Source organism: Mollisia scopiformis (genome assembly GCF_001500285.1).
Source record: "Mollisia scopiformis unplaced genomic scaffold LY89scaffold_14, whole genome shotgun sequence".
Taxonomy (NCBI): Eukaryota; Fungi; Ascomycota; class Leotiomycetes; order Helotiales; family Mollisiaceae; genus Mollisia; species Mollisia scopiformis.
Window position 1 is genome coordinate 1,113,496 of NW_017263594.1, and position 25,817 is coordinate 1,139,312.

At 46.4% G+C, this 25,817-nt stretch overlaps 12 protein-coding genes across 12 annotated transcripts; 7 read left to right on the forward strand and 5 right to left on the reverse strand.

Annotated features, from left to right (window-relative positions):
* Window positions 1-497: 497 nt before the first annotated feature.
* On the reverse strand, window positions 498-2,565 carry LY89DRAFT_697978 (uncharacterized protein; the record flags this gene model as incomplete). Its single annotated transcript, XM_018216944.1, has 4 exons — window positions 498-818; window positions 852-1,159; window positions 1,218-2,269; window positions 2,468-2,565. 4 exons carry the CDS (start codon window positions 2,563-2,565, stop codon window positions 498-500), a joined length of 1,779 nt encoding a protein of 592 aa, XP_018070359.1.
* A 598-nt stretch (window positions 2,566-3,163) lies between these two features.
* Window positions 3,164-4,150, reverse strand: LY89DRAFT_648110 (Aldo/keto reductase; the record flags this gene model as incomplete). Its single annotated transcript, XM_018211991.1, has 2 exons — window positions 3,164-4,036; window positions 4,094-4,150. The coding sequence occupies 2 exons, from the start codon at window positions 4,148-4,150 to the stop codon at window positions 3,164-3,166; spliced, it is 930 nt and encodes a 309-aa protein (XP_018070360.1).
* A 284-nt stretch (window positions 4,151-4,434) lies between these two features.
* LY89DRAFT_587194 (aldolase) lies at window positions 4,435-5,505 on the reverse strand (the record flags this gene model as incomplete). Its single annotated transcript, XM_018209414.1, has 2 exons — window positions 4,435-4,983; window positions 5,044-5,505. The coding sequence occupies 2 exons, from the start codon at window positions 5,503-5,505 to the stop codon at window positions 4,435-4,437; spliced, it is 1,011 nt and encodes a 336-aa protein (XP_018070361.1).
* Window positions 5,506-7,272: 1,767 nt separating this feature from the next.
* On the forward strand, window positions 7,273-8,630 carry LY89DRAFT_750160 (uncharacterized protein; the record flags this gene model as incomplete). The annotated part of the gene is made up of 2 exons (XM_018221191.1): window positions 7,273-7,851; window positions 7,926-8,630. 2 exons carry the CDS (start codon window positions 7,273-7,275, stop codon window positions 8,628-8,630), a joined length of 1,284 nt encoding a protein of 427 aa, XP_018070362.1.
* Window positions 8,631-9,003: 373 nt separating this feature from the next.
* LY89DRAFT_719668 (sure-like protein) lies at window positions 9,004-10,461 on the forward strand (the record flags this gene model as incomplete). The annotated part of the gene is made up of 3 exons (XM_018218512.1): window positions 9,004-9,206; window positions 9,299-9,461; window positions 9,515-10,461. The coding sequence occupies exons 1-3, from the start codon at window positions 9,126-9,128 to the stop codon at window positions 10,459-10,461; spliced, it is 1,191 nt and encodes a 396-aa protein (XP_018070363.1). The 5' UTR covers window positions 9,004-9,125.
* A 276-nt stretch (window positions 10,462-10,737) lies between these two features.
* On the reverse strand, window positions 10,738-12,272 carry LY89DRAFT_750161 (uncharacterized protein; the record flags this gene model as incomplete). Its single annotated transcript, XM_018221192.1, has 3 exons — window positions 10,738-11,687; window positions 11,737-12,103; window positions 12,167-12,272. The coding sequence occupies 3 exons, from the start codon at window positions 12,270-12,272 to the stop codon at window positions 10,931-10,933; spliced, it is 1,230 nt and encodes a 409-aa protein (XP_018070364.1). The 3' UTR covers window positions 10,738-10,930.
* Window positions 12,273-13,077: 805 nt separating this feature from the next.
* Window positions 13,078-15,259, forward strand: LY89DRAFT_697981 (uncharacterized protein; the record flags this gene model as incomplete). The annotated part of the gene is made up of 5 exons (XM_018216945.1): window positions 13,078-13,094; window positions 13,215-13,415; window positions 13,478-13,917; window positions 14,013-15,040; window positions 15,083-15,259. 5 exons carry the CDS (start codon window positions 13,078-13,080, stop codon window positions 15,257-15,259), a joined length of 1,863 nt encoding a protein of 620 aa, XP_018070365.1.
* A 36-nt stretch (window positions 15,260-15,295) lies between these two features.
* LY89DRAFT_101110 (uncharacterized protein) lies at window positions 15,296-16,213 on the reverse strand. The gene is made up of 4 exons (XM_018205007.1): window positions 15,876-16,213; window positions 15,617-15,801; window positions 15,437-15,562; window positions 15,296-15,386 (listed from the first exon to the last, which is right to left on the reverse strand). Exons 1-4 carry the CDS (start codon window positions 16,085-16,087, stop codon window positions 15,331-15,333), a joined length of 579 nt encoding a protein of 192 aa, XP_018070366.1. The 5' UTR covers window positions 16,088-16,213; the 3' UTR covers window positions 15,296-15,330.
* A 2,105-nt stretch (window positions 16,214-18,318) lies between these two features.
* On the forward strand, window positions 18,319-19,925 carry LY89DRAFT_708044 (putative leucoanthocyanidin dioxygenase). Its single transcript, XM_018217655.1, has 5 exons — window positions 18,319-18,663; window positions 18,811-18,952; window positions 19,000-19,301; window positions 19,356-19,495; window positions 19,547-19,925. The coding sequence occupies exons 1-5, from the start codon at window positions 18,449-18,451 to the stop codon at window positions 19,774-19,776; spliced, it is 1,029 nt and encodes a 342-aa protein (XP_018070367.1). The 5' UTR covers window positions 18,319-18,448; the 3' UTR covers window positions 19,777-19,925.
* A 451-nt stretch (window positions 19,926-20,376) lies between these two features.
* Window positions 20,377-20,754, forward strand: LY89DRAFT_670538 (uncharacterized protein; the record flags this gene model as incomplete). The annotated part of the gene is made up of 1 exon (XM_018213167.1): window positions 20,377-20,754. The coding sequence occupies one exon, from the start codon at window positions 20,377-20,379 to the stop codon at window positions 20,752-20,754; it is 378 nt and encodes a 125-aa protein (XP_018070368.1).
* Window positions 20,755-22,427: 1,673 nt separating this feature from the next.
* Window positions 22,428-23,986, forward strand: LY89DRAFT_719672 (putative vegetative incompatibility protein HET-E-1; the record flags this gene model as incomplete). The annotated part of the gene is made up of 2 exons (XM_018218513.1): window positions 22,428-23,442; window positions 23,493-23,986. Exons 1-2 carry the CDS (start codon window positions 22,707-22,709, stop codon window positions 23,984-23,986), a joined length of 1,230 nt encoding a protein of 409 aa, XP_018070369.1. The 5' UTR covers window positions 22,428-22,706.
* Window positions 23,987-24,387: 401 nt separating this feature from the next.
* On the forward strand, window positions 24,388-25,581 carry LY89DRAFT_101127 (uncharacterized protein). Its single transcript, XM_018205008.1, has one exon. It carries the CDS (start codon window positions 24,742-24,744, stop codon window positions 25,402-25,404), a length of 663 nt encoding a protein of 220 aa, XP_018070370.1. The 5' UTR covers window positions 24,388-24,741; the 3' UTR covers window positions 25,405-25,581.
* The last annotated feature ends 236 nt before the right edge of the window (window positions 25,582-25,817 follow it).

Here is a 25,817-nt window from a genome sequence, read left to right on the forward strand (position 1 = left end):
CAAGAAGAGGCTTGATAGATGGGCGAATCTGTCGACTTCCAACAGTGATCGTTCGACCCGGCGCACCGTCAGCAGCGGCATCCTCATTCGCCTCGGGTATTGTAAGGGGACCATTGAAGGGTGAGAAGAGCATTCTACCGGTTTGGCAGGACTTGGAAATGTGGGTGGCATCGCCGAAGACTGTGGTGAAGAACTTGGTGGCCATTAAGGACGTGCCAAAAGAGAAATTTGGTGTCGCGCAAGGGAGGGCAGTCAATTTGCCTGGACAGACTGTAACTGTTCGAGATATACTTGAGGCGCTGGAGGCAGTCGGGGGGAAGGAAAAGCGGAGCCTCGTCGAGGAAAAGAAAGATGTGAAGGTTGAGGCTATTGTGGCTAGCTGGCCAGCGAGATTCGACACAAGGCTTGCACGGAAACTTGGCATGTTTGAGGACATCTCCCTCAAAGATGAAGTTGAGTCATTTGCAAAGGGATTAGCATCTGGGAAAGCGACTGTATCATAGAAGACCAAAGCCAGGATAATTAAAATCGAATTGCCCATTCTCAAAATGTAAGAACGGCGTAGACCCAAGCTGCGCGTCATTGTCGGCAAACGTGTTCCCGAGAGTCTGCCCGAATAGAGGTTCCGCTGCATATTCGTTCATTTGAAGATGGGTCGATCCGTTCATATAAGCCATGCCGGCTGGAGTAGTTGCTGTTGGCGTAAGAAGATTTCGGTAACCTCCAGGGCTGGTGATTTTCTTGGCAGCTAGCTTCTCGAGACCGTCAGCCATCAGATGCACCAGATGCCATTTTCCCACTGCGGTGGATCGAAATTGCTACACTAGTTGAGAAGTGAGGTCCAGAACTACCAAATCTTCAATGAATTGTCCAGGATATTGTGCTACTACTTTGAGGAGGAACACGCATGCGAAAGCTGTCATGGTGTGAAGATAATGAGGTATGCCAACAAGCCCTTCACGTAGATCAGAATCCATAAGAAGTGATTCCACGATCGAAGTCGCAGCAGAAACTGCCGCCGACGCATTCTCGAGGAAATGTGGTGGCACAGGTGCGTCTTTGAGGCCACGAAAGACGTGGCTATGGAGGTGAAGTTTGGCGAAATGGTGATGCAGAATGACACCCTTGGCGGGAAACTCTCCAATGACATGGTGTTGTCCTATACAACGAAGTTAGTATGAGAAGTGATACACCAGCGAGAGCTTGAATTTAAGTACGCTGTAATTCGCTGCTCCTTGTGCCCATCCACTGATTTATCTGGCGATTAAAAACGGCCAACTGAGTTCCAAAGCCACGGGGAATGGGTTCACCAGTGTCGGGCCCAAACAACTCCCGCACATTACTGAGAATTACGATCAGAGCTACCTGACTGATGAGTCGTTTGTCAGACTCTGTCGATATAGGAGCCTTAAGAAACGCTTCCCATCCCACGATGGCGAAGTCTTCCCGAATGATGGAGGGTCGTCCATAGAGTATAGACAAATGATGGTCGCAGATGTAGAGAATGTACCATAGCCTGAGACAATCTGCAGCATCCTCATTGTTTTCCGAAATGACGCGGTGATAGTTGGCATTGAGATTTGCTTCCGTGGCGCGTCGTATGGCATAGCCAGACAACGTCCATGAAATATCACTCAACCAATAAGACCCAATGCACATGGCCCGAAGATGGTCTCGATCGATACGGCGGTCGAACATTGATGCTGCCATAAGACGTCTGAACTCTCGGTTGCAACTAGCGTAAAGGTGGTTACTGTTTGGGTCATGTAACGCCGCGACTGTGCAGATGCAGGCTGTGAGAGTTTGTGACCTGCTGTGGAGGCTCTCGAGATCTCTGCATACCCCTCCAATCATGTACATGAAGTGATCTAGCCTGTTGAGATATAGTTGCACAAGTCGCTCAGAATCTTGAACGCCGAGTTGACCATTTGAAATGAAGTCATTGATAACTTCTCTGTTGCCGTTACTCGTAGGAGCTTGAGGGTTATCTGTCGGATCGTCTGAGCGAAGAGCTCGTAGTCTGGTGATCTGATATAAAGATTCAATAGGGACATGCGATAATTCATCGTCTTTGGGTGAAACTCGTGGTGAGGCATCGCATGACGGCCCTGGATCATCCCGTGGTGCCAGCTCTTCTTCCAACGAGAAAGCTGGTGGGTCTTGAGAGGTTGTCTGAAGCGGAGGCAGTAATGGGAGAGAGAGTCTGTTCAAAAGTTCTTGCAGGGCAGAATGGATATGCTCCAAATCTCCCGATACTGTGGTCTTCCACCTCCAAGAAGTTAGCGTCCATGGAGACTAAACTGGGACGGATTTGGATGATGGAAAAGACAATTGGAGATAATCTGATATGCCAAATTTGTCTTGCATTGCACAAAACCCGAACTTTCTGGGCCGCTTCGAGCAGCATGGCGAGGAAAACATTTCAAGTGCGAAAAGAAACATCGAGGGTAGCGCAGACATGTCTTACTGGGATCTTTCCTCGATGAGAGTTTGGAGACTTTTGTTCAATGTACACGAGAGACCTCTTTCTGCACAGCGTCGACACGGTGGTCCACTCTCATCCATAAGACATTTGACCTACGTAAGGGCCATGGTTAGTAGCTGTCTTGGTTCAGACAGGAAGAGTATCACAACAACCTTTAATTTGCGGCATGCTGCACAAGCTTTCACCTTTCTCGAAATGGAAGGTTGAGATGCAGGATGGAAGTCCGACGTGGGTTCTGCAGGACACTGGGGCTGGTTCCTAGGTGAGGCATCACGAGGATTGGCAGGATCGACTGTTTGAGACCATGTTCTTTTCGTTCCATTGGAATACATGTCGTCGTGAGATGGAGAATCGAGTAAAGACGGTCTTAATAGCCTCGCTCTTTAGCCATGCAAGTGTGTCCTCCGAGGAGTGGGATGAGTTGTGAGCAACAACTGCTCGCCAGAGCTGGGCTGGGCTGGATTCAACATGCTTATATAAACACGACTAGCTTTTCTGATAGTCGCTACTTTGTGCTCGTGCTATTCTCCATTTGACAGCTTCATAGTTGGAGAATTGTGGGGAGGCGGGGTAAGGAGCAAAGCAAGAAAAGGGATGCTTGGAACTACACTACATTGGTACAGTGTGGGTGCACCTTGATGCCTCAGGCAACAATATCATTTCATTTTCAGCTTAACTTCAAGGAAGACCTTCATCATCATCATGGAATATCACAGTTCCCCAATTCGGCCGGTTGAATCTCCTTCCCTCAGTCTTAGCCAGCTGGTTGAGCTGCTCGACATCCTCTTTGTCCAATTCAAATATTTGCAGATTCGCCTTGATACGTTCCTCTGTGACACTCTTCGGAATCACACTCCAACCTCGACTCACGCCCCACGACAATAGAACCTGCGCGGACGATCCTTTCCATTTCTTCGCGATCCGATTGACCACTGAATGCGTGTGCAGCGTGCTTCCCTTGCCTCCGAGTGGCCCAAATGCCGTCTGGTGAATACCGTGTTTCCGACAATACTCGTTGAGCTTGTTTTGGGGCAACAAAGGATGCAATTCGGTCTGGTTCACAGCTGGTACAATCTTAGCGGTTCTGAGAAGCTTATCAAGATTGACGGTCGAGAAGTTGGCAACGCCAATGGCGTGTGCGAGGCCAGTGCCCAGCAGCTTCTCCATTTCTGCCCAAGTTTTGGTGAAGTCCCAACCCTGCGCATGCTTCGTTCGATCCTCCTTTCCAAAGTTCGGGGCAGAGGGATCGTTTGGGGGCAATGATACCGGCCAGTGCATAAGATATAAGTCGACGTAGTCGAGTTGTAGATCTGCTAGGGATTTTCGAAGCGCAGATTCAACTTGAGAATGTTGGGAAGACCACAACTTAGTCGTGATGAACAAGTCTGATCGTGACACCGTTGTATCATTGAAGCTAGCTTGGAGTGCCTCCCCGATTTCCTTCTCGTTCCAGTATAATGGCGCACAGTCGAGGTGTTTGTAGCCACACTTCAGGGCAGTCTTTACTGCTCTTCCAGCTTCGCCTGCTGGGGCTTGCCATGTACCAAAACCCTAGGAAATGCTTTGTCAGTGGAAACAGGTTTGAATATTTGTCAGGCCATTACATACCACAGCAGGTATTTCTGCACCTGTGTTCAAAGTGAATCTTTTCTGTGGCGTCGTCATTGTCCTTTTGGTTGCTATTGCTGCGCTGTTGTCAATTCTGTGGAGTGCAGGCGGCCCTTTAAACACAATACATACGGTTTAGAATACTCTTCTAGAAGGCCACGGGCCCACTGGAGGTGGGAGAAATGCGGGGTACCGGCCACGGGGAGAAGACCGGAGGAAATGTTGAGTCTCATATGGCAGAGGTTGGTCTAGGGAAGTCTGAACTCGTGAGCCAGCAATCAAACGATCAGGATTGAAGTAAGACAAGATTGAAGTCTGGATGATTAATTCTATTGGTTTGTCTAATGCGTCCCATTCACGACTTTCCCAAACACCTTGTCCGGGATCTTCTCCTCTTCCTCCAAAAGCACGCCCATCGTCTCAATTGTCCATTTTTGCATCTTCTCATTTGCAGGCAAATATGGTTTCCTTGGAAAGAAAGTCTTCGGATCCGTCAAGCCAAGCTTCTTTCCAGCAAAGTATCCAGCAGCAAATTTGGTCAGCGCCAAACTCTTCTTGCAAGCCCACTCCGCGTTGGCCACAATATCTTGTAGCCTCTTGGATTCCTCCTTCTTGCCTGCAATCCACAAGTCATAGACACGAGAGGTTGATTTTGGGAACACATTTGCCATTCCAGTCACACATCCTACCCCGCCTGCTTCCAGAGTGGGGAAAAGGAAGTCTGATGAGCCACCATAGACACTAAACTGCGCTGGAGTGAATTTAGACGTCAATCGGACTGCTTTGCCAACATTTCCACATGTGAGCTTGACACCCACAATGTTTGGGTGGGAGGCCAGAGCAGACAGATCATCACTGTTCAGGTCAATTCCTGAAGTGACGCCGGGGAACTGTTATTGTGAATTTTAGCATTTTAATGGAACAGAGGTCTTCGAGAGAATTGAGCATACATTGTAAATAACCACAGGCAACGGACTCGCATCCGCCACATCCCTATAAAACCCCAACAGCGCCTCTTCCGTGACGCTCTTCGCCCAGAAGCTCGGCGGCAACAACAGAGCAAAACTTGCCCCTGCCTTCGCAGCGTCCTCCGCGAGTTGGATACTCTCATTCGTACTTTGGCCCGAGATGCCCGCAACAATGGGATAATCAGGGACACCCAGGTCCGTGACTGCCTTTCGCACTGTTTTGATGACGGAGATCTTCTCTTCTGGTGAGAGGAGGACAGCTTCGCCGTTGGTGCCTTGGTACACGAGGCCGTGTTGGCCACCTCGCACGAGGAATTGACAGTGTTTGTACATGGCGTCGAGATCGATCTCTTGCCGGGCGGTGGGCTTGTAGAGACTGATCACGGGACAGTATACGCCACGAGGGAGGGGTTTCTCTTTGGGTGGGATGGTTGATTTCTGCATTTTGAATGTATGAGAACGTGGCTATGAAATGAAGATATCAATCAGATCCTGCAAGACAAGTCTGCAATTATAACATAATGTTGGTACATGAGATATTTCCAAGCATAATTCTTGATAGTACTGCTTCGCAGGGAGCTCAACCGAGTGAAAAGTGGCGGTTCATGGCAACCCCGCTAGAATCCACAGCGCCGGTAAGAAGTCCGTCCGGGCAACCCGTCCGCGAAACTCCCTATTTCACTAGTTTAGTGGCTTCTAAAACTTAATTTCAGAGGAGTCTTGGAGGTTTTCTAGCTATGGTTTATCATTTTCGTCTGGTATTACTCAAGCAATACTGCAAATACGATAAATATTGATTTCATATTTGGTGAGTTTCATATGTACACTGCAGCAGTCGGTATGTCGCCATCAGCAGGTAAAGGTTGTGGAAGATCAGATCCTTCATCGCTATTTCCAGCCCCACCGGTTTTTCGTCAACAGAAATTCTTCCAAGGCATCATTCTAGGAGCTTCCAACAACAGCATAATACTAGCAAGGGTGAGAGAATATTCTTCTCACATGACGAGAGTTCGGGGATGATTGCCTCTCTTAGTGCCAATATTTGGTTTGATTCATCAATGATTCTTTCACAGTAAGGACAAGAGGAATTTTGCACTCTACGAAGACGTCTATGCTTCGTTCCAACAGTCACTTCCACCTTGGCTTCAGAAGCACAGTGAAGTGTGCTCTTGAACTCGTCTACACGTGTACGATTAGTATAATTCAGACTACCATTGAAATTAAGCTATAAGATAATATTGTTCCAGAGCTTGTAAGACAATATGAGTAAGTTAAAGCCCAATTGTAGCCTATCTAAGGAATATTTAAGGGACACAGTAGTGTAAGAATGACGCGAATTCCTTTCTACGTCGAAGAACCTGCGTTTTAAACTTATATTGGCGTACAGACTCTGGAACAACATTACCTCATATTCAGATTTCTATACGGTACATCAGGATTATTGTCGCGATTCTCTAACAATCATTCACGTGGGAATCAAAGGGACGAGTTTCCCATACGTCCAGCCATTACTATAACACACAGTCTTTGCACTGACCTTGTGAGGCTTGATAGTATTCATTATGCAATTCAACTTACTCTGGAACAGGAATACACTTTCTTCACTCAAGATGCACATGATGTTCACTTAGAGTATCTCAAGCTTCGACAGGCCCAGGACGAGTACATGTCAAAGATAGTGAGCTATGATAGAGCTGTGTGCACAGTGCCAAGGTGAATGTTTGAGACATACAAACGAAGCGGAAGCCCCGTACATTTTGATGAAAGTCGCCTTGAATGTAGGACAACTTCGCTATACAAAGAGCTGTCACCGCCAACTCCATCCGGTTAGGATCTCAAAACGATAAACTACACAGACTCTAGGAGTAGTCTAGCGCCACTACCATCTTCCGAGAATTGGGGTCATTTGTGCGCCAAACAAAAAACGATCTGGAGCGCATCAATCTTTTCGACATCAACACGACCTATCAAAACATTATCGAATTGTCTCATATTCGAATATTGAGATTTACTCCCACCAAAATGTTGACAGATCATCTTGCCTGCTCTGCATGCAATCGGAAAAAGCACTATGGCTTTCAAGCCCTATCAAGAGTAGCCCAGTACAAACCTGGAAAGTAGACTCCTCCGCTCTCCCTTTCGAACTCGAATCATGGTTCTCCAATACTATAGCTCCCGCTAGAGCTTTTTGACCAGATATTGAGGTTATCTATGGCAGGCGATAATTGGAGAGATGGGATGTTTGCGATTCACAATATTTCCCTCGTCTGCAAAGCCTTCCACGAGCATTCCTCATCGGTCCTCTTCAAGGATGTTTCCCTTTCTCAAGGTAATGGTCACTACCACAGTCTGGTTCTAGCTTGCAAACAGATTGAGAATCTCTTCAGCCTTATTAACACTAATCCTGGTCTCGCGAAAGGTTGTAAGAGTCTCAAGTTCAGCCTACCATGTACAGCTCCAGAGTTAGGCCGCGCAGAAACAAATCCGGACTGGCTTTTAGCAAACAGACTTCTGACGTCGCTGCCACAAGTCCAAATGATCGAAATCCATGGTGGATTCGGGTATCGACCCTCTTGGCTAGAAATAAGCCAGTTGCTCCGCTCCATGAGCCACCTCAAGAGCCTCAAATTTGGTTTCGTCAAACTCGCTACTCGAGCCTTCCCTCCCACAGAGCAACGCGATTTGTACCTGCCCGATGTTTGGAGATGTGTCCAGGATTTGGATTTGCGGAGTTTGGAGCTCGATGGGATACGATCCGAGCACAACATAAGCCTTTGGAATATGTCAAAGGTCAGTCGACAACCAATAAAATGCAACGACAGTCTCCTTATTATTCACAGTTGTTACTGACACTCGGAATACAGGAGCTGGTGAGAACCTCCCCTATCATCAATATTTCTCTCGAGGACTTTGGCGAAACACCCAAAGCCCTAAGGACCCTTCTACGAGGGCCAAAAGCCTTGGAGCATTTCGCCTTCCACATTAGCAACGCTAACCGCGCTTCTAAGCTCTGGTCACTTGAAACTCTTCGAACTCTCCTCTACGATCACTGTCACTCTCTGAAAAGCATTGGAATCAGTGCATTATCCAAAGAGAAATCCATCAGCCCCTTCAATACTTCGAGCAACTTCCATGGTTTCCCAAAGCTAGAGAAGCTGACCATCTCCCCACGGGACATGGATGCCAATGTCACTCCCGAAATCGCACATGGCTTCGCTTCCAATCTTCGGCACTTCATCTGGGATTTCACCCTCCTAGAGCGAGAACCTTGGCACGCTTTCGGTAAGGACCAAAGAGACTGGCTCCTGAAATTCGCAAAGCTTGCAATTGAACGTGGGGCGACACTACGGAAAATAGATATCGTCTTTACTCCTTCAGACGAAATAGGAATGGGGGATGTTATTCGGGCGCAAATGCAGGACTTTTGGCCGTGGGATCTTATGGACGAGGTGAGAGATGCTGTTTGTCCGCACATCGAACTCGTATACAATGATCATGTGTCTAAGGAGCATTGTGAAATGCTTATAGACTCTTACAGAGAATATGTAGCTGGCTACGGCAATTTTTGAATGGAGGAATAATAAGAATAAATTTCATTCAGTGATGATTATTGCAATGTGGGTAGCCCATCGTCCATGCATCAAAGTCGTTGATGATTAAGAAGAGCTAAAAGGCGAGTAATGTTTTGAAGAGTGAGTCTGGACCTGGTGCGTCGTTTATTTGTTCTCCCCAACCTTGGAGGGAAAGGTTCTCCTACCGAGACACCACGTGGGAGTTTGACATCCCACTTCTGATGGGATCGCCTTGGCATATGTTTGGGATGTCAACACTATCACATAAAAGGTGTGGCGTGTCCCGACAGGTGTACCTAAAAGCTCGGAACTAATCCAAGGACCAATCAAGAACACCAAAGCAACCACGATCATGCCAATGAGATCCGGACCGGAATCTTGGGACCTGCAGCACAACTTTCCCAGGTACAAAAGATCAACATCCTCTGACCATGAAACAATATCCTCAAAAGTGTAACTGTGTCATAGTCCAGAAGAAAATATTCATCCAAGATGCGCCTCGCTAAATTCTATGCTGCACTTGCAGCTATAGCAAATCTTTTTCAAATCAACGCATTGAACATCCTCATCACCGTATGGTTGACCCAGCTGTCTTTCAAGCCGCTCTTGAACACAAAGTCAAGCACAAAATATACTTCGTACACTTCAATTGACACAACTTGCAGAATGACGATGGATTTGGGGTCTCCAACATACGTGAACTTTACAAAGCTGTCAAAGCACTCGGCCACAATGCTTATATAGTAGCCAGCGCGAGTGACAAAAGTGGCACTGGGGGATCGTTATCGTTTGCGACCACTGCTAATTTGACGGCTGATACACAATATGGTAGAGATTCCTCCCCGGTGTTATAGAAATCAATTAAACAATATTTTGTGCAGGCATTGTCAAAGCAGGTGCTCCATCAGTTGGCGCTGACCCAAACGATTCTCATATCTGGTATTACAACGGTACACCAAGTGTTTGTGTGATGGTAGCACTAGACTACATCCTTTCCACATTCGCCAACTTCAGTACTCCTGATTTAGTTCTGTCAGGCCCCAACTATGGAGACAATCTCGGAGACTTTGCATACACGGGATCTGGAACTATTGGAGCAACGTATTTCTCAATCGGTCGTGGGATTCCCGCTATTGCTTTCTCGGCCAATTACCCCACCACTACCCCGTACTATGAAGTCAATACGACGACCAAAGCAGGACTGAAGGACCCAGCTACTATTGCTGCAGAATTGGCAGCGAACTTGGTACAGAGCTTAGTTGCGAAAGCCAACGGAAGCAGAATTTTGCCATTGGGATATGGGTTGAACGTCAATATGCCCTACATTACTTCCTTCGACAATAGCTCTTGTGTTGATCCGCCTCTCATTCATACGAGACTCACTGGAGACGCATGGAGCTATGGAGTTAAATTTAATGCTTCCACCGGACTCTTCACTGCTGGATTGAAAGTTGGAAACGACGCAACTGGCATCAATGTCTGCATCAATGGAGATTGTACACTGATTGGAGAGACCGCTCTCATCGCTAAGGGATGCTATTCCTCCGTCAGCGTCTTTACGGTGGACTATGACGCACCGAATTTTGGAAACAATGTGGTTGACGAGACGAAGCTGTTGGGGGCTTTGGTCCAGAATTTGAATTCGACGAGTCTCATCGGAGGTCTCAATGCAACGGCGACGGCCGGAAGGAATGCGAGTGTTACGACGCCCACCGCAACATCTTCCGTCATAACAAACGATGCTAGTGCTGCAAGGTGGACAAGGTACAGTGGAACAGCGGCAAGTCTGTGGCTCGTTATTGGGGTCTTTCTTCTATGCTCATTCTGAGACATTCACATCCCAAACCACATGTCTGTATATCTCAGCACTAGAGAATATCAAGATTACCCCGCATACGTCTTGTTGCTTACCTCCGAAAAGCTTCCATCAACGACACATCATCCCCACAACACTGCCTCACAGATCGGATATTGAGTACCTCCGACGTAGCACTCGACCTGCATTTAATCTCGTCTCATTTGATCTTCCTGCTCTTAGTCAGCATCCTTTGATACTGGAATCGTTTTCATTTGCTCGTTCGTTCGTTCGTTCAGGCAGCCATATTGACCGGCAAAATCCCATCCTAGACCTTGTACGAGAAGATCACAGCCTCCTTAAATCTTGAGGATAAGCATTTCATTCATGATTAGGGTTATGCGGACAAGGTTCCGATTCCTTCATCCATACAGCGACCAATACTCTTGCATTAAGCTCTCCACCTTCTCGACTTAGAGTTTCTCCCTTGCTAGACAAGAAGTCAAGCAAATCCCAGTACTGCCATACCGCCCAGAGCCCCTACGAATAGAACAGGTCCGCCAGCGACGGTCATAATAGGACCCGCAGCTTTGGACGTCGAGCTCGCCACTCCTGTTGCAGTTGTGGATGCACTCGACGTTGAACTAGAGCCAGAACTCGATGCCTCATTCTGTGCCAGATACAAGAGTCCGATGCCCATGATTGGCGCCAAAGTTCCATCAGTGTTGGTCATTGGCTCATACTCTGATGTATTGTAGTATGCTGTAACCATCATATTGTCTCCCAGGTTCACCTGTCCCGTTGAACACTCTGTAATGGACGATATGTGCGTTCCCATCGTCATTCCAGGCATACTCATCATGCCGCTACTCCCCATGGGGTCCATATACCCTGGTGTCTGGCCATAAGCGCTGGTGCAGTCGCATGCAGTTTGGTTATTCTTGGTTATGTCTAGATTAACACCGCCATCATGAAGATGTCCAATTGCGCAAGTCACTCGACCAGTTGCGTTGGCGGTCCAGACTGGAGATGTGTATTGGAATGCAGTGTCGTTCTTGGCTGGCATGTCCGAACCGCCACCGCAACCACTGATGTCGAGCCAAATTGGTGTTGCTTTGTTGAAGGAAGCTGGCAAACCCGGAATATACTCAAAGGTTATGGTTACGACGGCTGACTGGTTCACCATTTCCGTGTTCATGAGCTCTGCCAAAAATCCAATTTTGTCTTCTGGGCCAACATAATATCCAACCGTGTTGGTTCTTGTGGGCCATCAGCAGCTAAAAGGGAACTGGTGTCTTCGAGACTTACCCATTCATACTAATATCAGCTGGACTTCGTTCGTTTCCAGAAGCAAAGAACCTCTCTCCTGGCTCAGTAGCTCCGCAGACTGTGTCAAGATTGTTGAAATTGTACAAAACAGTGTGGTGCAGCCACAGGCTTGTATTCGCATTGGCATATGTCCCATTCGGGAATTCAAGCCCCGCTTCGATGTATGTGATGAGGCAGTCGCTGCATCCTACTGTGGAGGGGAGTATTGTAAAGTCTTTCATTCCATTCTCAATGTTCATATTTGGGACATTGAAAGGTCCATAGGTGACTTTGACTCGCTTCGAACCTTGAGCAGGGAAGAATTGGGCAGTCAGGTTGGTGAAGTTTGAGGTACTAACTGCTCCATCTGGATCTAATGTCAACAGCAGCTCCACCAACTGAATCCAGAGTCCAAGGGATAGATACATACCCTCCACAATGCTGTTTGAGAATCGCTTACCCGGATTTGCGTTCGCAGCTGCAAAAAATATGAACAAAATCGCAAACATGAATCCTTGAGAATGTTTAGAAAACATTTTGCTGTTGATTTCGGAGATGCGGGACAGTCAATATGGAGGACTGCCACAATATATCACAATTTCCAGCAGTAGTACCACCAATACCCCAAAAGAAAGCATGGTAGCAGGGCTTTTCGATAGAAGCCTAAATCAACGACGTCAAGTGTCATTTTACCGGGCTGTGAGTGGTCCCCGGTAGACGTTCCGGATAGATAGCTACACGAGACGAGAAGCATACCGCATCTGGACCCCGCAACTCTAAATCCAATTTCTCGTAAGGACCTTGTCATTGTAACACGCGGAATAAGACAAGGTATTAAGGCCCGACACTCTGCATGTTGTTGCTGTTAACACGCGTCCTGGAACGGTGTACCGATCTTCTCACGATCTTACTGTTTATGGAACAAGCTCGAAAATGGCACTGCTGGCGGTTTACAGTCAGAGTTTGATGTCCACGCGTTGATTTCCTCCGATGACCGATCCATTCTTGTTTGTGAACGTGACCAAGAAGCTATACTTATGCTTCTTTCTCCAGTGGAGGTTTGTGTCGACCACAATTTGGTGGAGGCTATGTAGGGGATTTCCTCACAACCCTCATGTTGATTCACCATTTCTTGTACACTTGTCGAAATTTCATCCCACTTGCTTTAAAACTTCACCTGTATTGAATAGAAGTGAGTATACTTTATTCTGAAGTTCGTTTACTCTGACGTCAATTTGCACTCAAATTGAAACAGGCTGAACTCCAACATATCGATTCCCCGCTGTCCTTCAGTCTCAACCTTCAAATTCTATGATCATGGCGACATCGAGTATGTCAAGTATGTCGGGTATGTCTATGTCAGCAGCTTCAAGCACTGCTGCTATGTCGAGTATGCCAGGAATGTCTATGCCAGCAGCCACCAGTACATTGGCTATGTCAAGTATGGCTGGCATGAGTATGCCAAATACCACCGATAGTTCCTCTGATGCATTGTCGACGGATGGTCTGGACATGACAAACATGACCGTTGCGATGGACTTTTTGGGCCAGCTTCTCGATGATACCGAGCTCCAAGTCACTTCGAATCACTTCGCTACGATATTTTGGTACGGAATAGTCGTTGTTATCGGTCTTGCAACATTGTCAAACATTTTCCTTCGCCTGAGATCTTGGTCAAGGTATATAAATCCCATCAAATCTGCTATAGTAACAGACTAAAGAAGTGACGATCCAGATTAAGAAATGCTGCGTCAAACAAAGCCGTCCCAGTAGGAAATGCCGGATCTGGGAAGGGTGATTTCGGACTTAGCGCATCTTTCCTTCGAAAGATATCCTACCCTCACGTCTCACCTACACATCACCCGCGGCTCCTCAAAGTTCCTCCTTTGGGAACTATCATCATGCTCGTAGCATACCTATGCTTTGTACTCGGTCTTGAATACGTCAAGCAAGATGTTCCAGGCGAGCAGCACAATCAAGCTATTGGAGTTCGAGCAGGTTGGCTCACGATCACTCAAATGCCTCTCTTGATACTCCTCTCGGGAAAGGTTAACCTTATCGGGCTTCTATCTGGAGTGAGCTATGAAAGGTTGAATGTATTCCATAGATGGGTAGCAAGGACTATGTTGTTGACTGCTACGCTACACATGGGATATCAACAAGCACTGTGGAACAAGTTGGGTATTTTACAGCTGGAGTGGGACACCGATACTTGTCCCCCCTCAGGTACACTCCGCATCCGCTCCATCTTTGATCAAGTATTAACAGTGATACAGGCATGAAAGCTTACGCCTTCCTCGTCTGGCTCAATCTTAGTACCCTGGCCCCAATTCGCAATCGTTTCTACGAATTCTTCGTCATCCAACACATTCTATCTTTTATCTGCTTCGTAACGTTCATCATGCTCCACCTCCCAACCACAGCCTTATACACCCGCGTCTATATCTGGATTCCCATCGGTCTCTACTTCCTCGATCGCCTTCTTCGTTCTATTCGTTATGCATGGAACAACATTCGTCCAGGAAGAGCAACACTGATTCGCCAACATGGCGATGTAACGAAAGTGCTTGTAAGATCAAGACAACTCAAAAGCTGGACTCCAGGATCTTTCGTCTTGTTGTCGATCCCTAGATTCGGAATCATGCAATCCCACCCCGCGACCATTGCTTCCGTTCCCACTTCCAACAACGGAGAATTAATTTTCTTCCTGCGAGCCCACCGTGGATTCACTTCTCACATCTACAAGGAAGCGTCCGATATTTCGATTACGGGTTCAGATCGAACAGGAGAGCAGACTCATCTCGCGCTTATCGATGGTCCTTACGGAGGGACACATCTTGATTTCGCTTCTTTCAGCCAGGTCGTTCTGATAGCTGGATCAACGGGAATTACTTTCATTTTACCTATTCTTCTCGATATTGCTTTCAGAGCTCCGAAGACCACGTTGCCTGTGAAAGAGGTGGTGCTTGTTTGGGCTATAAAGACATCTGCCTGCATGTCCTGGGTTACTTCTGAGCTACAGCAGGGAAGTGAGGCGCTGCGAAGCGTTGGAATCAAGCTCATCGTTCGACTATTCGTTACTGCAGATGAAGGGTTTGTTGATGAGTCGGAGACAGAGAATGTTGGGGATAATGGATGCCAGTGTGACTTGAGCTCTGGAGAATGCGTCTGCGCTGCGAAAGTCGTAAAGCAACGGACTGATGACTCGACTTCCTCGGTGGGCGAGAAAATCAAAGACGGAGCCACAGAGCAACCAGGGTCAGCAGCCTCCATCGGGATCGATGAAGACAAAGCCAAGCCTCCTGTGTATACGACTAAGTCTCGTAGCCATATTACTTCAGTACAGGCAGGACGCCCTGGTATCCGCGGCATCATTGCTCAAGCGCAAGGAGCAGCAGATGGCGAGATAGGTGTTGCGGTCTGTGGACCGCTCGGAATGGTTGCTGTCACACGCTGTGCGGTTGCGGGGCTCGAGACGGGTACGAGAGGGATTTATCTTCACGCTGAGAGTTTCGGCATGTAATCATTTATTTAGTGTTCAATCTTGCTTCGATCTAGGCCTGAATCTACATTATTTAACCAGACTTTGGCTTTCTAATCATACACAAAAAGGTTACTATTCCTTCCCCGCCGTGAGGCTTTGTATCGAGCTCGGACTTGTCAACCTCCTTGAACCCGATCTTGGCGTATAGAGAAGCACCTTTTGCTGTAGCGACTAAGAAAGTCTCCGCACCGTCTCGATCAGCGGCGTCGAGACCGATGCGCATTAGCATAGAGCCAAGACCTTTGCGTTGATAATCAGGATGGACCGCGAGATAGTTGATGACTTTATTTTCATCAACCTTGATTTTCTGTCGCGATGACCGAGAAGTAAACTTACAGTATCTCTTCTCGCGATCGATATACTCCTCCTCCACTTTCAAGATCTTGTCGAAGAACTCCTGCATCAATTCTTGATTCGCTCCTTCCGGGATCTTTTCCGGGAAGTAATCTTTGTCCGTTTTCTCTTCCTTCTCATGATCTTTCAGTACTCGGGGAAAATGCCATCGCGACCAAGCTGCAATTCTTCTTCCTTCCTATCAGTTGCTGTCTCCATCGTACCTAGGCGGATGAAAATATGCGAGGAAACACGTGCTCACCCTGTTTCAGCGTCAACGATTTTGTGGTAGTGAACCCATGGATGCTTGAGGAAGACTTCTTTCGGTCCTGTAGATTCGAATTGAATTTGTTCGGCCCACGAGAGACTGGGATAGAGAAAGGGTTGTAGAGGATCAGTGACATGAGCGTGGACGTAGAGATCGTAGAGGATGTCAATGTCTTCGTATTTGACAGGTTCAATGCGGAAAGTCATTTTGAAGGATGGGTATTCTGTCTATGATTCTAACCCTGAGGAATTGTTTTTCCGCAATATGAAACTTTTCGGCGATACCAAGGCTTGCTTTCAGTTGATGGTCGTCAACCAGGAGATCCTGGAGCCATGATGTAGAGTCATACGATGAAGCTATTTAGCCGAGGTGTGGCTTAAGCTATACCTTGTTCGTCTTGAGGTTTCACAAACGTAATTCGGTTCATCAGCTCGCTTGTTTGTAGAAAGGAGGGAAGTCTTGGTTAGCGGTAAGAAACATATCCATTAATATTAGATAGAGTAAACTATCAGTTTTCGTGAACTTGAACGTTGACTGCTCCTTAGCTTTTCTATCCAAATAGGAATATGGAATTGAAGTATATACACCAGACCTCAATCTTCAGGAGTTGGACCATGATTAACTAAAAGTAAACATCCAAAAACAAAGCTGATAGTTGTAACGGCAAAAATGGGAGCACCAGGTCAGCTCTTCAACTAGAAACAATGACATGTGCTCACCGCTGAGCAATTTTAGATATATAAGAAAATTTGGCTCGTTCTTCCAACTCTATGCCACGTACATGCTAAAGGCAATCACAGGAGTCTTGTGCAGAATTCATAACAGTCTTGACTAACATGCTGATACACAAGCCCGTTACAATGGTATTCGAAACAGCAGCTGCTATTCCCGAGTTTATGGACCACAGCCACGTGAACTACTTCTTTAAGCGGAGGATTGTCAGCTGGCAAGTCGATCAGGTGGCATGCAAGAGCATCTTCTGTTTCGATCGTTGGCATCCAACCGAACGGAGAATCAGATGGTTCTGCTATTTATGCCACCGTTGGCTCTGAAGAATAGGTGGGACTGTGTATCAATCTAGGCGTGGGTAGGCCTCGAAAAATGGAAAAAGCTTGCTAATCCCTAGTCATATTATGCCAGAGCTTGTGGGGTGATATAAAAGCAAATGCGAAATTTCTTGAAACAGAATAAAAAAAAAGCAGAATAAAAAAAGCAGAATAAAAAAAGCGCGAGGTTCATGTCGAGCTTCGAAGTTATTTATTTTCCGCTATTTATCCTTCAAAGCTTGGTGGAACTTAGCCCATTGATATATAGTCTCCCAAAGTCTGGAACAATATTATCTTATATCCCAATTCTTATGGTATTCACGCTAGCATTTGCTTCGGGATATATCCCCTCAACGGCCAGAGTGAATTTTAGCGTAGAATCAAAGTGTACGGGCTCCTCCCATTCGAGGAGTGGGGTCATCCCAAAGATGTGATTGGCGACACTAAAATTCATAAGCGAACTGGCCGTTGAGGGGATAATAAAAATCAGTGTTCAAGAGGATGTTGGAAATTCATGCAGTGCAGAATTCCATTTCCGAGGATCGAGCCTTCACGTTCATTTGACTCCATTTGACTCAAAGCATCGAACTAAAGGGGTGGAATAAGCGAGCCCCTGAAGTCCCCTCTTGCTTCATAACATACGCTAATGCCTGAGCTGTTCTGAAAGCTTCTTGGTAGTTCACAGAATTTCGTACTAATGGCCTGCATTGCTCCACGGCAACAGAATTATGAACGGAGGTCTGATCAAGAAGTCGATATCTATGTACATTCAGGACAAGATTCAGCGTGGAACTCGCTAAACCATCGAGACCACAGAGCAGCTGAAAACTTTCTTTACAGCGAAGGTTTTCGAATTGCAAAAGACTATTTGTGTTAACTGACATTGCTGACTAATGCGCTCCGTCATTTATCCGGGCTTTATGCTGAGTAGGTCACGACTTGGTCATGCATAGGTCATGTAATATGAAAATAATTTGTTTGTTATCAGGTAATAGAATTTTTGATGGTAACCATTACGTTTTGGTTCAGAGGAAATTCTATTCAAACTTCCGATCTAGTTCAATATCCCATAGCACGTTTGCTAATGGAAATGTTGTTCACGGTACGGTGAATCGGTGATGCAGTACCTTGTAAAGTGCATGCAATCCTCCCAAGATTAAACATATTACTTCGTACATGTGCGAAGTCACTGCGCCGCATTGCAAATGCCGTCGCTGCAGAGAGATGGCTCGCATCAACGAAACAGGAAGGACGGGTTTCCGGGTATTATTGGTTCCACCGTACCGGGTCGTTATCTTGTGCGATGTTGGAATCTTTCCAGAGCTTGGTCATACGACCAATGAGTCCATACGCTTACCACACAACGCCCAATTTCTCTACACACCCCTCGCATACTTGAAGCATGCAAAACTCCCGCTACCCCTCCGCCGTTAATCTTTCCTGTCTAGAGTCTCCACTGAACGGCACACCTTTTCGACATACTTCACAAGCCATACACTAGAGCATTGAATCCGAGACACCATGTCGAGCAAACTTCTTTCAGTACCCATCGTTGATCTATCCCCTTTCACATCTGGAGGAGACCTAGAATCTCGCAAACGAGCAGCTCGCGAATTAGCTGAAAAGGGCCACAAAAATGGAAGTGTGGGAATCTCTGGCCATGGAGTTCCGTCAGACATACATGAAAAGGCCTTTCAAATCACAGAGAAGCTTTTCGATCTTCCGTATGAGGACAAGTAAGAGCAGTAGATCCTTTCATTTGAACCACTCTATTTCAAGTTGTTTTCGTCTCGTGAAGTATCTGATTTGCTCACTTCACTTTTGTGCACTATGTCGCTCCAGGAGAGTAATTAATGAGATATCGCTGACACACTGCTTGATAGGATGAAGGCTCCTCATCCAGACGGTTACGTTCCTCACAGAGGTTACTCAGGGATTGCTAAAGAGCAAGGAGCCGCGAAGACCGCGCTCGAGACTGACGACGAGGCGCAGAAGGCCGCAATCATGAAAGCATCCGATTACAAAGTAAGCAAAATTTCAAGTAACTTTCATGCCTTCTAAAAATGTGCTAGGAAAGCTACGAAATTGGCAGCGAGGAGAACAAAGTACAATACAATATCTGGATGTCTGAAGATGTGTTGCCCGGTTTCCGCACATTCATGACAGATTTCTACTGGTCTTTGAACAAAGCCGCAAATGCTATTCTAGAAGCTATCATGATGAGCTTGGACTTGACGGAAGAGGAAGCTGAGAGTATGAGCAAAATCCACACAGGTCATGATAATCAACTGCGCCTTTTGCACTATCCACCCATTTCACCTGAAATGCTGAAAAACGAGGCGATTGGACGCCTGGGAGCTCATACAGATTTCAGGTAGGAAGTCTTCCAAATCTTCATTGCGTGGTTTGGAAATTGATTGTTGAATAGTACCTTCACACTCCTCTGGCAAGATGTGCAAAGTGGCTTGGAATTCGGCGACCGAGAAACTGGCGACTTCATGCCTGCGATCGCAAAAGAAGGAGTGGTGTACATGAACATTGGCGACATGGGGCAACGTATTTCCAACGGTAAGTTCTTTTCATACTCCAATACCTGATTATACACTCATCAGTCATCAGGATTTTATCCATCCGCCATCCATCGAGTCGTGATTGCAGGAAAGGATACCGGAGAGGTGACACCAGCGAGATACTCGATACCCTTCTTCGTGGCGCCATTCCCAGAGGGACTTGTTGAGCCTCAGCCTTCTCTTGTTGCTTCTCATGGGCAGCGAGTTTATGAACCTATCACTTTCGCCGCATACTGCGAGAAGATGATGAAGGCCACTCAACTTATTCCTGATGAGTAGCTTCATTAGCCTAAGGGATCATATAGAGGAACAGTAGAAAATCCCGCATTTCAGATCTAGACAATGAGACTCCTTTCGTGCGTTTATGTTTGTGAAACTTTGCAGCGGAATGGATGTATGTTTTCAGGGCCATAATCAGACCGTCTTCCGAATGGCTCAATGCAAACTAAGCTGGGTCATCTGAAACGACTAGTGTGATGCTATAACGGTATGCTAGCATCACACGATGTACCTAGTATAGTATGTATCTGGATAGCGTAGCGCCTGCCCCAATCACAGCTCGCTTTTCAAAGAAGAATACATCATTCCCGTGAGAATTCACGGTACCCTTACAGATAATCTAATAAACCATAAATCATCGCACAGGTCAAAAATGACATGGCAGACCAATTAACATCCATTCTTTCCTTGTTCACAAATCTCTGCAATTGTCTTCACTCCAACAACCAACACAGAATCTGATTCATTCTTCCCTCACAACTATATACCTTCGAGTTTAAGTTCGAAAACCGACAACTACGACATAATCCAACAGGATCTTATTTACAAAGGACATTCCAAGTCATGACGACAAGCATAGTCTCAGCGGCAACCACCACAATGTCTGTACCAACCTTCATTGCCAGTACAGCCACCACTGCGACGCCTAGTCCATCTATGGTCTGCCACCCGTATTGGCCCAAATATGATATGCACAACTACCCTCCGTTACCGGCATGGATGATCATCTGGATCGTTTTCGGCGTGGCTGTTGTTCAAATCGCCCTGGGGCTCCTCGTTGAGTACTTAACAGCCAGGGGCATCCTAGAGAGGTTGAGAAATGGACCATACTACGAGCTAGATGAAAGAATTCGTAAGGAAGCAGTAGCTATTTGGTTAGAGCCAGCGCGGCCAGGAGATCGCGAATATGGAGACATCAGGATATGTTGCTGCCAATATTTTCTCGCAGCTGGTACCCTTAAAGGAACGGTGTTGTGAGACGTATTTACTGGCAATCTGGCTTGGGTTATTGGGACTTTCTATTCATGTAAGCATTGCATAGTTTTTGTTTTAGAGTCGTTGGAGATCGCTCATAGGGTTTCAATGAAACCCTTGACACAGACTTTTGATATTCAAAACTTAACTCATAAGCCCAAGTCTTACTCATCTTACAAACATGAATATCGAGCCTAGCGTAATATACGATTCCGAGCCGCCACCCTCTCAATGGACCTAATTCTTGCTACAAGTCTTCCACGATTGGTCCCCCGGCCTTTATGCGAAAGCAGCGGGTTCTTTCTTGTCAAATGATGCCAGTCAGAACCTAGAAGTCTCAACTTACATTCCATGAAGAGCGATTTCTATGTCGAGAAACTTGCTAACTTTCCTGCATGGGGAATAACCCTTGTCGCGACCATAGTCATGCTCTCCGAAGAGTGGAGGAGATATATTTTATCATCCTCGGGCTACTGTACTTCCTACCTACTTATTAAATTTTCTTTTCTTCGGAATTCTGGAGAGAGACAATCGTTCAAGAAAGTGCAGTGAAGCGTGTAAGGAACAAAGATATGGTATTAACTTGTGATTCTTCAATGCTGCAAGACCTATCCGCACTATAATGTATAGAGATTAGCGTAAGAACCATTTCATATGCAAACTTAGTTGGATTTCAACTTTCAACCTCTACATATCCACATTTTTATATAAATACATTTACATCTTGATTCAAGTCATCGAAGTACAGGGTTTGCGTTAAGCGAGCCCCTGAAGTCTCCCTGTCCTTGGCAGGCTACTGCCCATATTTTTCCGACATCATTTTTGTGGGAATAGACCTCAAAGGTTCACTTGCACTTCATGACAACAAAATCGTGAGTGAGAGAACTGGCAGAGAAATGCATAGCGATGTGGTACGTTCAGCATGTGTTCTTTAGACGATCGAACCTGCGACTCATGATATTGTTACTTCTTGGAGATTTTGGTCGTCTTTCACATTGTGGAAACATTTACGAGCAATTATGTTGTAACGTGCATCCCTACGTGCCGGAAACCCCCCCGTGCCGGATAATTTAACCGGTACATTGACTTCAAGTATCATAAAAATATAAGCACACCGCATTATCTCATACTTTTTTTTGCGAGTCATATTCTGTGGCCACTCCTGCACACCTTAAATGCCTCTGACTGAAAAAACTATGTCCACGTCGGCGCCCCACGCCTGATTTGCAAAGAGTCTCCTTTTATACTATAACAGACTTCCTCTACCACAGCTACACTACTGAGCTTGTACTACCTCTAAAACTTATAGAAGGGTCCAAGCCAAATTCCTAGGTCTCCCCACTATGGGGGAGATCGTCAATACTACTATATAGCGTTGTGGCGGCTGTAGCGTGCAGATTCTGTAGGATCGCCACGCGGATCGGTACCTCGGATCGAAGCGAGTGATGATCCTTGGTGGGGAACAGCTCCTTATGCCCCATAGTATTTCCTTTGGAATTTCAATAATGACGCCTTAGGCATGAAGGCCAACACTGACTGGAGCGGCTGACGCCACATCTAGCTTAAGTTTGAATTGAACAAATTTCTGCCTTAGATTGAAGGCGAGAGGCTCCAACGCTGGAGAAGGTAACGTAAACTTCCCAGTTTGGTGTTTCTATCAACCGCTCTCCAATCCTGTAGCTTCCTTTTCACCGACAAGAAAAAACCATGCTCAATCGAAAGTGGTTTCGAGTATCCTATGCCTATAGCTCCCAGAATACCAGCCTAAGCGACTGGCTAGTCTTGTGCGCTTCTAGTGATGTACGACGATGTAATCGCCCCGAGGCTGCCACTCAGCTGAGTCCGACAGCCTCAACACGACGTCTTCCCCAACCTCACTCTCCATATATGTTATTTCAACAGCTCATCGGCTCCCGAATACCCTTCTACCTGCAATCCTCGAGCCTAGTGGAATAATGCGTCTGCTACAGTCAGATGGTGATGGCAACCTCAGCCTAACCGAGTTCTTGGAAGACAACGTGCCTAAGTATGCTATACTTTCACATAGATGGGGAGCGGAGGAGATCACCTTCAAGGATTTGACAAACGGCATGAGTAAAGATAAGGCTGGTTATGGCAAGATACAGTTCTGCGGAAAACAAGCAAGGCGTGACGGCTTACAATACTTTTGGGTGGACACCTGCTGTATCGACAAATCCAATGCCGTCGAGTATCAACACGCGATCAACTTGATGTTTCGCTGGTACCGAGATGCGACCAAGTGCTATGTATATCTGCCCGATGTCTCGTTCCCTCGCTCCGATTCGGCTAGTAGGTCTAATGTGGCATGGGAATCGACATTTCGGGAAAGTGAATGGTTCAGACGAGGCTGGACTCTACAAGAGCTTATAGCGCCGGTAGCTATCGACTTCTTCTCCAGAGAGGGGGAGCTACTAGGCAATAAGGTCTCCTTAGAACAGGATATCTGCGAGATAACAGGAATTCTAGCCACGGCCCTTCGAGGGAGGCTGTTGTCAGGTTTCAGTATTACTGAGCGAATGTCGTGGACTAAACGTCGTGAGACAACCTATAAAGAAGACAAGGCATATTCGCTGCTAGGAATTTTCAACGTTTATATGCCACTCATCTACGGTGAGGGGAAGGATAGGGCGGTGCAACGACTTCGAGAAGAGATTAAAAAGGCTTCTAAAGGTACATTTTTTTCTTTTGTTATAGGAACAGGAAGCTGCTGACTAGACTAGGCCACAAGCGTGCGGACTTCTCGGTCACCTTCAGCCTTTTTGATGTTTCCGACGTCAAACACTTCGTGGCCAGGGAAGATGAGCTCTCGAAAATACACAAGACACTCATAGGCGATGGGTCCCGCCGAGCAGTTGTTCTTCACGGTCTAGGCGGAATCGGCAAGACACAGCTTAGTATTGCGTATGCGAAGCGGTACAAGGAGAATTTCTCAGCAATATTCTGGCTGAATATCAAGGACAAGGATTCTCTAAGGCAGAGCTTTACTAAGCTAGCTAAGCAGATATCAAGAGAATACCCGTCCGCCATTCCGGTCAGCAACCTAGACACGAATCAAAACCTTGACGAAGTGGTTGAGTCTGTTAAGGCGTGGCTAAGTCTACCTAATAACACACGATGGCTGATCATCTACGACAACTACGATAATCCTAAACTATCTAGTGGGACGGATCCTGTGGCTGTGGATATCAGGAAGTATATTCCCGAATCATATTAAGGGTCAATTATCATCACAACGCGGTCATCAGAAGTCAGAATTGGTTAATCTATCCAGATTCGGAAACTTAGCGATGTGCGTAATAGCTTAGAGATTTTGTCGACTGTGTCGAGATGAGAAGGACTGATTATAGGTAAAGACATTCCAAATTTAATATTACTCCTCTAACCTTCACGCTAGATCTTGATACTGTGAAGCTTGCAAAAGAATTAGATGGGCTTCCACTTGCATTAGCTACTGCTGGAGCATACCTCGATCAAACAGCAAGGAGTTTCTTATACTATCTTCGTTTGTATAAAAATTCCTGGGCGAGGCTTAAGGAGACAAGTCCTGGGCTGAGCTCGTACGAAGACCGAACGCTGTATTCGACATGGCAAATCTCATTTGATAACATTAGACAGCGGAACCCCCTCTCGGCAGATCTACTTCGCCTATGGGCGTATTTTAATAATCAGGATCTTTAGTTTGAGCTTCTTCGACATGGCGACTCCGAGGACCCCGAATGGCTACGAGAGCTCACTAAAGACGAGTTAAGCTTCGATAGTGCGGTGCGGGTGTTGAGTACCCATGGACTAGTGGAGGTAGCCACTTCTTCACAAGAATGGATCGAGTCCAAAGGGTATAGCATTCATAGATGTGTTCACTCCTGGACTATTCACGCTCTGAACCAAGAGTGGGACCACGATCTAGCTAGGATAGCTGTGAAGTTTGTAGGGGCACATGTCCCTGGAAGGAAGGATATCCAGCCATAGTTAATGCAACGTCGACTTCTTCAGCATGCAGCGAGGTGTTCACATCTGGCTTTAAACAGCTTAGTAGTAGACGATGGGCTGGCAGATGAATATCACAATTTGGGTATCCTCTACTCCGTCCAGGGCAAGCTAGTCGAGGCCGAGCAGATGTACCAGCGGGCACTGCAAGGCTACGAGAAGGCATGGGGTTTAGAGCACACGTCGACGCTCGATACAATTAATAACTTAGGTCTCCTCTACAAAAAGCAAGGCAAGCTAGTCGAGGCCGAGCAGATGTACCAGCGGGCACTACAAGGCTACGAGAAGGCGATCGGTCCAGATAATATCACTACTTACGTCCCATCGCTAAAAACGATCTTAAACCTAGGCCTTCTCTTCGAACGTCAAGCTGATTTAGCGAAGGCAAGGACTATGTTTTCAGAGGCGTTACATGGGTATGAGCAAGTTTTCGGACCTGATCATGCTAAGTCCGAAAATTTGCGAGATTACTTATATGATTTAGATGTCGGGGTAGAGAACGAAGCCTCAATTCAAATAGAAGAGCGTGCGGACCACTTACAAGTAGGATCGTCGCATTTTGGTATCAAAAAGCCTCCCTCAATATCGAAACGGCACAGCTGTTTCTGTGACGGGTTGAACCCGATATTTGGCTGCACTACTACGTAGTGCAGCCTGCACGTGACTACGCGGGCCTGCACATGACTGCGCGACGCCAAAGCGCGCGGGCCATTCTACGAACCAGCGAGAGCCCCTTTTAAAAGAGCTCCTCGTACAAGATAGAACTCTTCTCTCTTTAGTTAATTCTTCTTGTAATACAATCAGGTTCTTGCTTTGACTCATTGCATCCAACCCGTGACAGTTTCGAAAGCTTGGCCTAAGGTTTCGTCCTTAACCACTGGCTCTACAGCCAATATTTCATGTATAATTGTTCTTTTCTCCATGTATCTATATTAAATAAGATTTTCATTCATTTAATTTATCCTTGAATGTATATATAAATATTGTGAGGAGCAAATTTATAGGTAAGTTATGCTTGGCAATGATTACATAAGTGAAATTCAATCAGTTGGTGTGGTAGT

What these genes read in the sequence shown, in the direction of transcription:
- LY89DRAFT_708044 (XM_018217655.1), top strand. Translation starts at nt 18,449, where the DNA reads ATGTCGAGCAAACTTCTTTCAGTACCCATCGTTGATCTATCCCCTTTC. An exon ending in TGAAAGCATCCGATTACAAA is followed by an intron (nt 18,953 to 18,999) that starts GTAAGCAAAATT and finishes AAAATGTGCTAG; the next exon opens with GAAAGCTACGAAATTGGCAG. An exon ending in GGGGCAACGTATTTCCAACG is followed by an intron (nt 19,496 to 19,546) that starts GTAAGTTCTTTT and finishes ATCAGTCATCAG; the next exon opens with GATTTTATCCATCCGCCATC.
- LY89DRAFT_101110 (XM_018205007.1), bottom strand. Translation starts at nt 16,087, where the DNA reads ATGACTTTCCGCATTGAACCTGTCAAATACGAAGACATTGACATCCTC. An exon ending in CGATCGCGAGAAGAGATACT is followed by an intron (nt 15,563 to 15,616) that starts GTAAGTTTACTT and finishes ATGAAAATAAAG; the next exon opens with TCATCAACTATCTCGCGGTC. An exon ending in CTTAGTCGCTACAGCAAAAG is followed by an intron (nt 15,387 to 15,436) that starts GTGCTTCTCTAT and finishes GACAAGTCCGAG; the next exon opens with CTCGATACAAAGCCTCACGG.
- LY89DRAFT_101127 (XM_018205008.1), top strand. Translation starts at nt 24,742, where the DNA reads ATGCAACGTCGACTTCTTCAGCATGCAGCGAGGTGTTCACATCTGGCT.